This window comes from Cucurbita maxima, unplaced genomic scaffold (assembly GCF_002738345.1).
Source record: "Cucurbita maxima cultivar Rimu unplaced genomic scaffold, Cmax_1.0 Cma_Scf00010, whole genome shotgun sequence".
Lineage (NCBI taxonomy): Eukaryota > Viridiplantae > Streptophyta > Magnoliopsida > Cucurbitales > Cucurbitaceae > Cucurbita > Cucurbita maxima.
This window is the reverse complement of record NW_019272026.1, coordinates 3,849,297-3,865,127: the sequence shown is the minus strand read 5'-3', so window position 1 is coordinate 3,865,127 and position 15,831 is coordinate 3,849,297. Positions and strand designations below refer to the sequence as shown.

The 15,831-nt window shown below is 36.6% G+C and overlaps 2 protein-coding genes across 2 annotated transcripts; one reads left to right on the top strand and one right to left on the bottom strand.

Moving 5' to 3' along the window:
• Positions 1 to 279: 279 nt before the first annotated feature.
• Positions 280 to 6,539, bottom strand: LOC111485203 (glucan endo-1,3-beta-glucosidase 14-like). The gene is made up of 4 exons (XM_023131977.1): positions 6,302 to 6,539; positions 3,768 to 4,411; positions 1,804 to 2,843; positions 280 to 620 (listed from the first exon to the last, which is right to left on the bottom strand). The coding sequence occupies exons 2-4, from the start codon at positions 3,838 to 3,840 to the stop codon at positions 525 to 527; spliced, it is 1,209 nt and encodes a 402-aa protein (XP_022987745.1). The 5' UTR covers positions 3,841 to 4,411; positions 6,302 to 6,539; the 3' UTR covers positions 280 to 524.
• Positions 6,540 to 12,677: 6,138 nt separating this feature from the next.
• Positions 12,678 to 15,107, top strand: LOC111485293 (axial regulator YABBY 5-like). The gene is made up of 7 exons (XM_023132119.1): positions 12,678 to 13,022; positions 13,408 to 13,527; positions 14,154 to 14,301; positions 14,384 to 14,432; positions 14,520 to 14,595; positions 14,672 to 14,741; positions 14,889 to 15,107. The coding sequence occupies exons 1-6, from the start codon at positions 12,948 to 12,950 to the stop codon at positions 14,738 to 14,740; spliced, it is 537 nt and encodes a 178-aa protein (XP_022987887.1). The 5' UTR covers positions 12,678 to 12,947; the 3' UTR covers position 14,741; positions 14,889 to 15,107.
• The last annotated feature ends 724 nt before the right edge of the window (positions 15,108 to 15,831 follow it).

Below are 15,831 nucleotides of genomic sequence, written 5' to 3'. Positions count from 1 at the left end.
TATACCTTATTCAAACAAATCATTAGTTTGAAGAGTTGACTTCAATATGTATTTAAACCAGCCAAACTTTACTTTTACAAGTTTAAAGACCAAGTAAGATGTCCATTTAACCCGTGTAGTCGGCACTTCATAGGGATTCACACCGAATGAGGTAGAAAATCTCCATTTAAATGAGAAATGAGTGGAGGCAGTGGGGAGAAATTTTTCTCCGTCAACTAAACAGGACAAACAATGCTTTGACAAGAGGATACATGCCTAAATTACACGGAATATACAACGAACATGAAACATATTTAAACTTTATTCTCTATAACAAAGCTAATGATAGCCTTAGTTCTTTAATAATTCACAATATACATTTGGCTATGAACGATTTTAAAAAAAATACATCAGCAATTTTGTAGTGTACATTCATGAAAACAAGAATCCATGAACTGTATAATTTATGCTCTGCATCGAAACGTTTGAATGTAGGCTGGGAGAATCAATGGTATTTGGTAGTTTTTTGCATATGATTGGTGAACTTATAAAACACATCGTTGCAAGAATAGGAATAGAGTTACCGCTGATATTATTGCTACTGAGATGTGGTGCTCATGAGAACCTGTAGCCCCATGTTCCTGCATCAGTGAACAAAAGCAAGAATGATTTATGACACCACAGAAATGTAGTGATGCCTCAAGTGGCAGGTCAATCTTGAACAGAAGCAGAGGTATATCAAAACTCATCTTTCTCAGAAACTACTGAATGAATATATATTATGGTGATACTAAGCAGATGTCTTAAGAGCAAAAACTGAGTGAATATATACTGCTTGAAGACGACATTATTGGAACAGAAACAATGCCTATCAGCCTACAGTTAGCATGTTGGTAAGGTTCTCTTTGGGCTATGTGTAACAGCCTAAGTCCACCACTAGAAGATATTTTCTTATTTAGGCTTTCACTCAAGATTTTTAAAATGCATTTACTAGGGAGAGATTTCCACTCTTCCCAACTAATATGGGAGGTTTCCACACCCTTTTAAGGAATGCTTCGTTCCCCTCTCTAAGTGATGTGATATCTCACAATTCACTCCCTTAGAGGCCCAACGTCCTACCTAGCACACCGCACGATGCCTGGCTTTAATACCATTTGTAATGCACCAAGCCCACCGCTAGCAGATATTATCCTCTTTGAGTTTTCCCTTTTGGGTTTCCCCTCAAAGGTTTTAGAATGCATCTACTAGGGAGAGGTTTTCACACCCTTATAAGGAGTGTTCCGTTCCCCTCTTCAACTGATGTGGGAGGTTTCCACACCCTTATAAGAAATGTTTCGTTCCCCTCTCCAAGTGATGTGAGATCTCACAATTCACCTCCCTTAGAGGCCCAACGTCTTACCTAGCACACCACTCGATGTCTGGCTCTGATATCATTTGTAATGCCCTAAGCCCACCGCTAGCAGATATTATCCTCTTTGAGTTTTCCATTTTGGGTTTCCCCTCAAAGTTTTTAGAATGCATCTACTAGGGAGAGGTTTCCACACCCTTATAAGAAATGTTTCGTTCTCCTCTCCAACCGACGTAGAATCTTAAACTTTTTCAAGAAGCGAACAGAAAAATATGCAAAAGGGTCCATACCCATTTCTTACATTCACAAGGGAGACAGAAAATCATATCCTGAAGCAATGACCAAAGGTAAGAGAAACAAAGAAAGATTTTCATCTGAATGTTCCAATCTAATCAACTCACAAGTTTTAGCAGATTATCTTAAGCCAACTTCAATAAACATTAAATCCTTTTAGTCAAGGAGGAAGGCTTTCATACCTTAATAGTTGAAAGTAATGCGTAAGCAGATGAAGATTGAAGTCCTTGAAAGCCAATATCATAAGCAATGCTCCCATCAGGCTTGAAAAGCCCATAGTTTCTCTCAGAAGTCGGCCCCCACTTCAAATTCTCATTAAACAATGCAAAGATATAAGCCTTCACCACATGTTTTGGCCTAAGAGGAGTTCCTTTCTTCTTGGCAAGCCGTTTCCGCAAGTTATAATTATAAGTCCGTGCATTACCTACTGTAGCTGCTTCTTCATTGTCATCTCCACGTGAAGCCCATCCTGTTTCTGTAACTATGACTTCCATATCTTTATATCCAGCATCTTCCAGCGCTGCGTAAGCTGCATCAATCTGAGCATCGAGCATGTTATCGTAATGCAGGCGAGTTTTAGGATCGTCGATCCCTTTCGTCGATAGAAAAAGAGCATAATTGATATCAATATTTTCCGGGTCACTCATGTAGGCCAGAAATGGGTATGCATTTAGACAGAAAGGAGAGCCAATCTGTGAGAAGAACTGCAATAGAGGCTTCATATACTGAGCAACATTTTCTCTGAATTTACACGAGGAGGGTGGAAAAGAATTAGAAAACACGGCTTGGGAATGTGCTGTAGTGATCTGAATTCCATCATCTAAACCGAGCTTCTTTAGAGCATTATGAACATTTTTGGCTGCACCCAACAATACTGTCCATAACTCAAAATCACTCCCTCCCAAAACTTCATTACCTATAGCAATCCCACGAATAAGGGTCTCTGGAAGGAAGGGCTGCACGTTCTGTTTAACCCAGTTCAAGGCATGATCTTCATTTGCACTCATATCTTTCAGATATTCATTTGGAATGCTAATGACAAGCTCTAGCCCTGTCCCACTGAAGGCCTTGAGAACACTGTGATCAGCATCATAAATCCTAACATTCTTTATCTTAGCAGCTCTAAGAAGAGTCACTACTTTATCAGGTGAAGGGATGTTATTTGCTATTCGTCCATAGTTTATTCCATAAGTCCCAGTGAATGCTTCTATTGTTAACGAAGCTGCAGAAAACAGATAATTTTCATCAAACAATAGACAATATCGGGACTAAAAGATGCTAGATTTTCTAGCAGTCCAAGCCCACCACGAGTAGATATTATTCTTTTTGGGTTTCTCTTCCAGACTTCCTCTCAAGATTTTAAAACACGTCTGCTAGGGAGAGGTTTCCACACCCTTAAAAAGAATGCTTCGTTCTCCTTTCCAACTGACGTGGGATTTCACAATCCACCCCTTGTGAGCCCAACGTCCTTGCTGGCACACCGCTCAATGTCTAGCTCTGATACCATTTATAACAGCCCAAACCCATCGCTAGCAAATATTATCCTTTTTGGAGTTTTTCCTTCCGAGCTTCCCTTCAAAATTTTAAAACGCGTATGCTAGGGAGAGGTTTCCACATTCTTATAAAGAATGTTTCGTTCTCCTCTCCAACGGACGTGGGATTTCACAGATTTACTTAAAAATCCAGTCAGAAATCCTAATAGAATTCACTTCAACTCTTTCATAGAGAACTCTACAAAGCCTGTGGCGTTTCTCACTCTATCCACACGGCGGATCACTTGATCTATAATGAAAATTAGAGCATCAAAACCAAAGGACATTGACTAGAAACACTGCAGAATCATAACAATGAAGGATATAATGAATAATATCAATTCAAAGCCATTGAAGACATGCTTACATAGCTGAGAATACTGTAAAGAGATGTCTTATTGGTAACAAACACTAGTAGATTATGCTAAAAGAACAAACAATATTTCAGAGGCGCAGATATCGTTAAGTCTAAAGCTTCAGCAGTCAATACAAGGAAGGCCAAGAAGAACCAAATTGCAGAACAGAAAAGCAAAAAAAGCTCACAAAGTTCAACCAATAAATCCCACTTCTGTATTTAAACACGAAAAGATAGTCAGGGAAAGAAAAACAAATACCAGGCGGAAAGGAGAAAAGAAACAGTAAGGGAATCGAGTGCAGAAAGAAGTATAAGCGGGCGTTGATCATCATTTCCACGAACACAAGCAGAAGAACAAGAAGAAATGAGTAAATCAGTTCAATCAAGGCTCGCTAATAGGTGTGATTGAATGGACCAAATCAATCCCAAACTCAAAATCTGTAACGCTCTGCTTCTTCTTCTTCATCCTTAGGCATGCCATAACCCAAAAAATTCCCACCCACCCCCCAATTACTCTCTGAACTGTATCTACAGGGAACTCTGTGGATTATCTTGGATTGAGGTCGAAAATGGAGGTGAAATGGGGTTTTTACTTTCTGGGTTTAAAGTTTGGGATGTGGGTTTTGATGGAATCTCTCCCTCTCTTTCCTCCACAACCACTTGATGCTACAACTGAGAACCTTTCTTCCATCCACTTTGGTCAGCATTGAATAGAATGGAATCGACATCATGAGAATTTACCTAATAACCCGTGCGCTTTGCTCGCCAATTAGGAAGGTTTGGGATGAGCTACCATTGGCGATCACCTCCATTTTGACCTGAGATGGCGACGGCTGTGCAGTAACTCCAGTTGTTCTTGGGCCTTGGGTGCGATGATCCTATACCGAATAATGATAAGCGTCACTGCAAGTATTGAATTCGAGAGCAAAAATTATTACAACATAGTCATTAGAAAATTTAATATTTCTTAAACAGAGTTGAAAATCAAGCTTAATATTTAGAAATGATACTTAATTTGTTGTCTTTAATCAACAGCTTTATGCGTCTTCTTGATTTGTTTGTTTGTGATAAAATATTTTTGTTCCAACTTTTTTTAATTAATTTATTCAATTGACCAAACACAATTATTATTATGACTAAATTTAAACTTAATCCACTTTTAAAATAATTATCACAAACTTTGCCTAACCTACTTTTAAGATTATTATAAAGAACAATAATATTTGATATTCGTAAACACATGGTCACTTAAAAATATTCGACAACTTAGCCAATTCAATCCGGCTAGAAAAATAAATGATTGAGTTGTAAAATCTATTTTGGATGTTGAGGTCACCAACTCAACGAACTCAAAATTTTGAATGAACAATTAAACTCAACCCAACCGCATTTTATTTAAACTATCATTAACAATTCAGAAATGGTACATACAAATGACTATCCTAACAATGATCCTTGCATAGAAGTCTAAGCATACGAATCGGGTAATTGGGCAACTGGGTCAACGGCGTTCGAACATAGATATCTTCCCAGTTTAGAGCGGTTCTAGACATGTAAATCAATTCCACAGATTCATATCACTACCTCCAGTTCTGTCAATTTTCTACCTTTTCAACATGTTCCAATTTGGTCTCTTTTGGTACTTCTTCCACCTTCAGCATGTTCCAATTTAGACATGTTTCCTTGCACTTCAACCGTTGTTTCTTTCGGAATGACTGCCTTTTTTCCCAGGGAAAGTAGTGTCCTTTGCATCATCTTGAAGTTTCAATATTGATTTTCCTTTGTTACATCTTCAATTCGCCATTCCTCTTCTGGCACGCGAGCAGCCGAGGCGGGGGCGGGGCCGGTCTCGACATCGGTCCCATCTTTAACAGCTTCTAACTTATGAACTCCTGCCTTATCAAAACTGTCTAGGACAACATCTGCTGCATCTTTAGCATCTGTCTCGTGTTCGTGTTCGTGTTCGTTTCTTAGGGCGGCGTTGAGTTTGAGGTGAGGGAGCTGCCTTAGCCTTCTCACTAATTCTAGCAGATGTTCGTGGTGTTTCAGCAGTACCCCAATCAAACTCAGAAGATAGTGGATTAGCTTAGCAGGGTGTGATTTCAAGTACTCATCCAGCTGCCTTCTGCTATGTATCTCTGAAAATCACTTCATTTTTCTTACTCATTCCATCTAACTTGCCCAAGAAATGCACATAAACCAAGAATTTTTCCCCTCAACTTAATCATAACTCATTAACATCAATCAAAGTTGTTTGAAAACCCAACACACCTCACTAAAACAAACAACCATTCCCTCAAAAGTGAGAAAAAAAGTAGGCATAAACAAAACAAGGGAACCCCAACTTTTTCAAACAGAGCCCTAAAGATAACCCGCTTATAACCGCTCAAACTCACCGTTAGCAGATATTGTCTGCTTTCGTCCGTTACATATCGCCGTCAGTCTCATGGTTTTAACACGTATTTGTTAAGGAGAGGTTTCTACACTTTTATAAAGAATGTTTTGTTCCCATCTTCAACCGATATGGAATCGATGTATGACTCTGATTTACTCTCCAACTGACATGGGATCTCAATGGCTAACGAGCGCTAAACGGTAAACCCAAACCCGTAACCCCAAAGCATAAGAATTCAAACAGTTAAGAAGAAGGGTCGGTTCCAAGGATGCCCATTAGCCCTACCCTCTGTATAAGCCTAGTCGAGCTTTAGATTCCAACACAGAAATGGCTGCAAATTCACAGCACAAGAAATGGGCAAATGAAAGTGCAAGGGACAGACAAAAAATGGGGGAGACCTTTTTGTTCCAACCAGGAGGAGCAGGCAATTCCATGAACAGAACGTCCTCTTTAGGGCCCTCATCCATCATGCTCCCCATGTTCTGCAACTTCCCAGTTCAAGTAAGGATCGTCGAAAAGAAGGGGGGGGGGGGGGGGGGGGGGGGGGAAAGAGAGATGCCCACTAAGCAGGGAAAAGGGGCCAAAGGACAGAGCTCTCGCCGTCTCTGGCGCTCTGTGTTACAACCAAAAGCCATCTGTTGTGGATAACTCATGAAGCTGTGGCCCCTAAAAAGCATAAAAAAAGGGCCTTTTGGGGTCCCAATTCCGGACCCATATAAGCCGTTGGATGGATCAACAAATTCTTCTTTCTCATTCCCAATCCCAATATTTTCTCTTACGAGAGACAGACAGACAGTGTTCTTGGAAGCATGACGGCACTATGGTTGAGTGACACGTGTCCCTCAACCAATCAACTGAAGGTAATCTCGTCAAGTAGTTGAACGATGTCGTTTTAATCTTTTAAATTTTGTAATTGAAAACTCAAGGCAAAATAATTAGGCAGAATAATAAAGGGAATCTGAAATATTATTAATTATTATTTAACAAGCCACAAATAAATTTTATTGGGGAAAAATAATAACTCAAATTTCCATTTATTAATTCATAAATAATAATAATAATAACGATAACATTATTCTGTGTATATTACGTAAATACCCTTTTATTAAACAATACGGCCCATTATATTGATGGGTTTAACATATGGGCTTTTAGACGGGCCCACTGAAGCCCATTTAGTTATACAGAATTGGGCCCAAGCTGAAGGGTATCCAATAATCGTGGTTTATACTTTTATCATGTTTGAAATTATTTAAAATATAATTTAAAATTTTAAAAATCATTTTTAATGATAGGAAAATCACATTTGATGATGGTTAATTAAGTCTTTTATTCCAATTGTTTTTCATAATTTAGTAAATAAAGGGAAATTTTAATTTATCGTATTACGAATGGGCCGAAAAAGAAAGTGGGCCGACTAACTATGGGCCATGGGACTGCTTCACTGGGCTCTAAAAGGGCCCAAAAGCAACCTTGGTTATCTTCGTTCATAAAAACACACAATTCATAAAATTGTTTGGTGTTCTTATTATTATATAAATACAACTTGTGAAATATGTCAATATAGTTTTAAATATTTTTAGATTTTCTCTTTGTTTTTTTTTTAATGAGATAGTGACGGTTGCATTGAGCGGAGTATATTTTGATATCGTCTAGGCTTATATAATACCATTACGTATACCTAATTTATCAACGATACCAATAAGTGCCACGTGGAGAGCTTCTCGAGCTTCATGGGCAAAAAAATTTAATAAAAGATTTGAAAGGTCGAGGTGAATGAAAGAGACAAGGTCACATGGAAGGGTATGATAAGATTAGGGTAGAGGATAGGGATGGTTGGATTTATAAGGAAGAAATGAGCGTTTCATAATTTGGTGAAATTGGTATAGGCAGCTTTAGGTTCGGTTTGATTTGGCGATGAAGGGTCGGGTTGGGTTTGAAATTTTTTTTTTTTTTTTGGGTGCTTTTTCTTTTTGTGATAATGCTTCAAACTTGACGTACTGATGAAGTAATTCCATATGCTATCAAAACCCAGGTTCTTTGACACATCAATGGCCTTTGCATTTATGTGTGGTCAAGATGCTTGCTCTCTTTTGGAATTTGCTCGAGTTAGTGTTCATATTACTTGATAATCCAACTAAACCTCGATTATTTGATCTAAATGGTAAATATTAAGTTTGATTTTTTTTTTTCCTGTTTGAGTTGGATTATATTTTTAAAAAATTGAAGAAATTCGATTCGATTGTATGAGATTTCACATCAGTTGAAAAAGGAAACAAAACATTTTTTTATAAGTGTGTGAAAACTTATCTCTAGTAGACTCGTTCATGAGGCTGACGACGATATGTAATGGGTCAAAGCAGAAAATATTTGTTAGCGGTAGGCTTGGGTTGTTACAAATGGTATCGGAGTCATACACTAGGTGGTGTGCAAGCGAGGACGCTTGTTTCCGATGGAGTGGATTGTGAGATCCATATCGGTTAGAGAAAGGAACGAAACACTCTCTATAACGTTGTGGAAACCTAACATGACAAAGCAGACAAATATCATGGGCTTGAGTTGTTACAGATTTGCTAGTTGATATTTTTTTTTTGTCTGAGTTAACCTTACTAGCTTAAAAATTGGGATAATATGGGTCTGAAATGAATAATTTTTTATAAAGGTGTGGAAACCTCTCACTAGTAAAAACTTTTTAAAACTGTGAAATTGATGACTATACATAACGAGTCAGAACAAACAATATATTCTAGTGGTGAGTTTGAGTTGTTACAAACTGACCCCAAAGGTGGTGGATAATGAGATCCCACATCAGTTAGACAGGAAAACGAAACATTCATTATAAGCGTGTGAAACTTTTCAATAATAGATGAGTTTTAAAACCGTGAGACTAACGGCTATACGTAATGAGTTAAAGCAAACAACAACCACTAATAATGCATTGATATTTGAGCTTTCCAACCAAATGTACCTCAACCCATGGTAGACACTTGGGGAAGAAAGGAGGAGGAAAGAGTTTGGTTTGAAAGGGAAGAGGGAGAATTGAAAGGCAGCCAGTTGTAGAATGGTTTACCACCGTACAGTTTGAGCATTGGATAAGGACAGCTAGCCTGATGTAGGCCTCAGAGATTTAAATATAAAGTACCCTCTAAATTTGAGGACAGAGGAGAGAGAGAGAGAGAGAGAGAGAGAGAGAGAGAGAGAGAGAGAGATGAATAGAGATTGATCTCCAACACCTATTCCTTTGAAGAAGGCGAGGGAGAATGTCATGGGCAGGCCTGGGTGGCGTTGGGTAAAAAAGGGTTCAAAATTTGACACAAATAGCTAAAAAAGAAAGCTGTTTTGTGGGCTACTCAGAAAGAAAAGGTGGTGCGTTTAATAATACCCATTAAGAAAATGTTGATATCTGTTCTTCACTTTTTGAGTACTAACATCATCAAAGTAATTAAGGGTTAGAGGTAGAGAGGTAGGTCTTCAGGCTGCTGCTGTTGCTGTACTTCAATGTGGGCTATGCGATGACCAATACACTCACACACACTTGAAAGTGTTTCTATGGGACTATATATCATTTTTTTTTTAAAAAAAGTATATGCTTTTCATCATTGAAATTTGTGTTCTTGTTTGCTTCTTCTTATTTGGTTAAATTTTCTACCTTTTTGGTTTGAGGGAAAGAGAGAGATTTTTGTTGGGTATAGAAAGTGAAACAGGTAAAAACCTAACTTCATATCCATCTTTTCATATATTGATTTTATATTCGATTTAAATGCTAAATAAAAGTGAGATCTTGATTTAAAACAAAGAGAAACAACTCAAGTCCACCGCTAATAGATATTATCTTCTTTAACCGGTTATGTATAACTATTAGTCTCACAGTTTTAAAACACGTTTGTTAGAGACAGATTTCCACACTGTTATGAGAAATGTTTAGTTCTCTTCTCCAACCGACGAGTGATCTCACAATCCACCCACTTAGAGATCAATGTCCTTGTTGATATCATTAATGAGAGTTCAAGTCGATCACTAGTTGATATTGTTCACTTTGATCCGTTACTCGGGATGAATTATAAAGATTAGGAAGGTATGAAGTTGGACACATGGCTATGCACGTGAATACGATGAGAGGGAAGAACACATTAGAAAGAAAAAGGGAAAAGGAAGAAGAGGGGTATGCTGAATCAAAGAAGAAGGTGGCATGAGAGGGATAAGCAATATCAAACTTTCCTGGTAATGGTCCATTGTACGCAACATATGTTAGGTACTTTTCAATTCTTTTTAATACCAATTGGTTCACACCAATTTGCACCCAACTCTCTTCATCCATTCCCACCCACTTCCTAAATGAATTCATTCCTACTACCCATTCGATAGCTTACAACAATCGTTTGTTAACCACATTCATCGAGTCTAACTTCACCGTTAGTAGATATTGTCCACTTTGATCCGTTACGTATCACTGTCAGTTTCATAGTTTTAAAACGCGTCTACTAGAGACAAATTTCCACACCCTTAAAAGAAATGTTTCGTTATTCTCTCCACCTGATATGGGATCTCACAATCCACCTCTCTTGGGGCCAGCGTCCTCACTAGCACACCGCCCTATGTCTGACTCTGATACTATTTGTAGCAGTTCAAACCCACTACTAACAAATATTGTCAGCTCTACCCCATTATATGTTCTCCTCAGCCTTACGATTTTAAAACGCATCTACTACTGAGAGGTTTCCACACCCTTATAAATAATGTTTCGTACTCTTTTTCAACCGATATAAGAATGCTCGAGATATGTAGGTATGTTCCCATGTTGCAGCGGACCATGTTGCACGGGATGTAGGAAAATAAGGTCGTCGTCGGGTGGGATGGCTTCTTCTAATTATTAAGACCGATAATGTCTATGTACTTATGATGTCTATATAGTGCATGCAATTAAATTTTATTTTATCATTCATGAATATCATTTTTTTATAACTATTTGACGCGTGTGGTTGCTAATAAGAGTATATGCTAAAAAGATTTGATGTTTTTTTAAAAGTATTTCATTTAATAAATATTTTAAAAAATATTTATAAAAATAATAAAATAAATACTTACCATTTTAAACGTGTGTTAATTAAACAAATTATTTTATTCACACGTTTTTTTAAATAATAATTATTAAAAAACTCTCTTTTAAAATGATTAAAAAATATAAAACATTTCTTATATTAAATAACAACATTTTTCTTAAAAAAAAACAAACAAAAGAACACTCCATGATTTGCATAGTGCTCAAATATTGATCAAACTATACATATTGTTATATTTAAACATAACATGTAACATGCTATTTAATCATGTGAAAATATTCATTTTAATTTTATTATTAAAAATTCTTTTAAAAAATATACTCGGGTTTTTTGTCGGAATCAAACTAAAATATAATATTCATTTAATTATATGAATTATAAACAACTACAAAGCCTAAAAAAAACTAAAAGGTTAAAGAGTTAACGATGAAAATAGATGGTGAGTGCCTAATTGAATTGATCGGGTCATGTAGGAACAAGGTTCAACCTTATACGAGTCATGTCAAAATGCCCGTATTCGCTATCAAAACTATCGCTCAAACCTTCGTATAAGAGCATTTAAAAAATAAGCAATTTTTACATTAAATTGTCAATCCCGTTATGTTCTAAACAAAAGAAAACATAATCGAAATAGTAAATATGTATGTATGAATATCGATCGGGAACTAACCGATCAATCGTTCAATGAAAAACATGGAGTAAATTAAAAGTGGGACAACCAATTTGTTTAATTTAATGTGTTCTTGAGAAACCTTAAATTTTACAATGTGTTAATACAGGTGTGGCAGTGGCAGTGACAATTAATATTATGAATCATAAATAAGGTTTAGATATGAATTTAATGTTACATTAAACAGTAAACAGTGTAGAAAGCATTAAAAGGATTGAAATTGAAGCTTCAATTATTCTTACGTACAATAAAAGCTGTTAATTTCTTGATTTAAATGTCAAGAAAGTAATGTGATGGTTAAGTTATATAACTTTACGAAAAAATTAAATTCCTATTCAAAGGGCAAAATCGGGTTTCAATAAAAATAATAAACTTCCTCGTGAATCAAGATCTTTCCGCTCAATTTTCTCCTAGTTTTGATGAGGGAGCAACTAGATAGCTCGACTGTATAAACATTTCTAGAACACCTCTGACACAGAAATAAATAGTCAATTTCGAAATAACTAAAACTACCTTATACTACGAGGTCGAACGTTTGAAGGTTCAAATATGTCTTTACTAAGTTAGATAGCAGGTTAAGAACATATTTTTAAGATTCGGTTGATTTTACTGAGATAAGAGAGCATGACTTTGATATTCTGTTAAAAACAGATTTTGAAAATTCTTTTGACTTTACGAGGGCATGATTTTGATAACATGTTAAAAATAGGTTTTGAAGATTCTATGGACTTTGATACCATGTTAAGAACCTCGGACTTCTGAATAGTACAATATTATCCACTCTAAGCATAAGCTTGGTTGGCTTTGCTGTTGGTTACTACAATGGTCTACTTATAAACCCATGATCATTCTCGTTATTAGCCAACGTGGGACTCAACAATCCTCAACACAACACGCCCGAATCAAAAGGTATCGATATTCAAACTTCGAAAAATGTCATTTCCGAACACATTAGCTTAAGCTTTTGCATCCGAATTCATCCTCTTGGTCCCAAATTTTGAGTAAGCAAGGTATATATATATATAGATAGATAGATATATATAGATATAGATAAAAGGTTAGATTGGGTAGAAAAAGGAGGTGAAAGTTTTAGAGTGTCGTGATATAGAATGATCCAATTATGAGGAAGAGAAGAGGGAATCCAGTGAGTGAGAGAATAAAAGCTATTTATTGTTGGAGCTTCTTCTCTTACTTTCTTCACCTTTTTCTCTCCATACTCTTCTTCTTCTTCTTCTTCTTCTTCTTCCTACTCCTCTTCACCAAAAGGACACTCCTGTTTGATTCATTGCCTCACACAACACCACCCATCACCCCATGGCCAGCTGCCTCGATATTGCACCCGAACAGCTCTGCTACATCCCTTGCAATTTTTGCAATATTGTTCTTGCGGTACTCATAAATTCCCTTCCTTTTCATCTTTTTTTTTCTAGATCTTTATGGAAAATGCTCAATTCAAATGTTTTTCTAGATGAAATGGGTGAGGGGAAGAGATTAATTTGGGAAATTTTGGGTTGGAGTTTCAAACTTATGATGAACACAACTCATTAATGCCTTTTCTTTCTTTGAAACCTCATAAAAGAAAAAAAAAAACCCACCTGCTTTGCTCAATGGGGGATGATAACACTAATGAACATCTCACTCCAATTTTCAAAACAACATGCAACCATCTAAAAAAACCCTAAACAAAAACACCCTTCTATTTCTATCAACTTAAGCTTTACATGTAAATTTGGTTATGAATGATTATGACGATGACGATGACGATGATGAGCAGGTGAGTGTTCCATGCAGTAGCTTGTTTGATATTGTGACAGTCCGATGTGGGCACTGCACAAATCTGTGGTCCGTGAATATGGCTGCTGCATTTCAGGCTCTTTCCTGGCAAGATGTTCAGGTAACCCTAATAACCTAAACTTATAATTCAAAAGAAAAAGCTTCAAATTTTGCATCTTTTTGAGAAATTCGATGTCACCCAGATTCTAAAATCTTGAAACTAAAACAACCCACTTCAAAGTTTTCATTTTTATTTACACCACACAAAACCCTAGCTACCTCCCACAGCTACTCAGCCGCCATAACCCCCATTGTTTTCCTCTTTTATCCACTGAGCTTCTTCATCTTCTTTCAGGTTTTAAGTGCTTTTGGGTTTAGGGTTCTTTTAGTTTTTTAGTATGAAGCCTATATTGGTAGCTAGGTTTCTTTTGTCATTTACTGTTCCAACATTCACAGAAAAAGGAAAAGATGGCCAAGATCTGAAACCCCCTTTTGAATTTGTTTGGATATTGAACTGTCATCTGGGTGTTATATGCTTTATGAACTCATCAAACATCATTTCACAGTCTTGGATGGTTAGGAGAGAGTCCCGCATTGGCTAATTTAGAGAAGGATCATGCGTTATAAGTAAAAACTACATCTCCATTGGAGTTTAAGCTCAAAGTGGACAATATGATACTGGGGTGATTTTTAGTTTTCTGACATGTTTGTTGTACTATGCTTGAATTGGAATATGAAAATTTGTAGGTTCCAAATTACAACTTATACAGTTGTAACGGACCTGACTTTCAAGGTGATTTTGGATCGTCTTCTTCATCATCGAAATGTAATAACAACAAGATGGAAATTCGAGCAAACACAACAATGGCAGCAGAGGAGAGGGTTGTGAATCGACGTCAGTGTTCTTTCATTTACTTTCCTTTGCAAATCTCTAAAAAAAAAATGAAAATTTATGAGTTGTTGTTATCCTTTTTCAGCTCCCGAGAAGAAGCAGAGAGTACCATCTGCATATAATCAGTTCATAAAGTGAGTAACCAAAGCCTTCACAACTTTGAAATTTTTTCTAAATTCATTATATTTTCAGTTCTTAATTGCGATTTAATTGTGTTTCAGAGAGGAAATCCAAAGGATTAAGGCTAATAATCCTGAGATTAGCCATAGGGAAGCTTTCAGTACTGCAGCCAAGAACGTAAGCTTAATTTACAATAAACAAATTTTGGATGAAATGAATTTAAATTTGCTTATAAATCTCCAATTTTGATCAGTGGGCACATTATCCTCGTATTCCCTTTTGGTCGGATGTTGGAAACCAGCAATCAAATGAAGCTAGATGATGTAAGTAAACGTGAAAAACTAGATTAAATTATAAGTTTATGTTTGTTCGTTTAAAAGTTTTAAAGTTCATACACGAGATAGACAAAGATCTCGAATTTGATTCGAACGAATCTTGATTTGATATTGTTTTGGTGTTTGTTTGGTCAGGGTTTGAAGCGTTTGATGTGAATGGCATGAAGGACTGATCAATGAAGTTGCTGCTTTTTTCTTTTTTCTTCTTCTTTTACTTCATGAAAACAAACCCCAATGACTTGAATTTGTTGTTGAATTCAAGTGACAACTATAATATCTATCCATCTTTGGGTTGCTGTTGCATTATTTTCCACTATTGCTATCAAAATTTGACTTGAAAACTGTCACAATCTCTATTGATATCCTCATATGAAGTGAATCGTCACAAGAAAATGACGCTTTTGGCATCACTTAAACCTCTAATCTAAACCTTATGTTATGGAGTGTAATTTTATGAACGAACCCTTTTTAGTTTAGGATTAGTCGAGGAACTTGAACATCTGAATTCTTGGTCGATGATCGATGATAAGGGGTATGATTCTTGTACTTCCTTGGTGGTTTGCTAGTATCAGATTCTTTTCCTTTCCTTCACAGTTGTTCCAAATCAAAGTACATTATAAAGGGAATGAAGGGAGATGGAATTCCTTCCACATATAGCTTTGTGGGGTTATCTACTAATCCATGACGATCATTCGACACGACTCTCACGCTCGTTTAGGCTAATAGATTATGATAAGCATGTCATGCACTCTCACGTCAGTTGGAAAGGGGAATGAAGCATTTTTTATAAGGGAAGTTTGAAAGGAAAAGTTTAAAGAGGATAATATTTGTTAGCGGTGGAGTTGAACGGTTACCGGACGGGGAAGGAAAGAGAGAAGGAAAGGGAAAAGAGGGGGAAAGCAAAGGTGTTTCCTTTAGAGACACAAAAAGCAAGTTATCTAAGAAAAGATTTGGAGTGTCGAAGCAGAGATAGCATAGAGAGGAAGCAGCTATGGCCATAATTAGGCACCACCACTGTCAAAAACAAAAGTAGATGAGGACCACCGTATGCTATTTCAATCCCCTTTTCAAATATTTC

Excerpts from the sequence above, each read along its gene's own strand:
- LOC111485203 (XM_023131977.1), bottom strand. The coding sequence starts at position 3,840 with ATGATGATCAACGCCCGCTTATACTTCTTTCTGCACTCGATTCCCTTA. Across the intron at positions 2,844-3,767 it reads TCTTTTCTCCTTTCCGCCTG|CTTCGTTAACAATAGAAGCA; the intron begins GTATTTGTTTTT and ends TGTTTTCTGCAG. Across the intron at positions 621-1,803 it reads CATTACTTTCAACTATTAAG|GAACATGGGGCTACAGGTTC; the intron begins GTATGAAAGCCT and ends TCACTGATGCAG.
- LOC111485293 (XM_023132119.1), top strand. The coding sequence starts at position 12,948 with ATGGCCAGCTGCCTCGATATTGCACCCGAACAGCTCTGCTACATCCCT. Across the intron at positions 14,433-14,519 it reads GCATATAATCAGTTCATAAA|AGAGGAAATCCAAAGGATTA; the intron begins GTGAGTAACCAA and ends ATTGTGTTTCAG. Across the intron at positions 14,596-14,671 it reads TCAGTACTGCAGCCAAGAAC|TGGGCACATTATCCTCGTAT; the intron begins GTAAGCTTAATT and ends AATTTTGATCAG.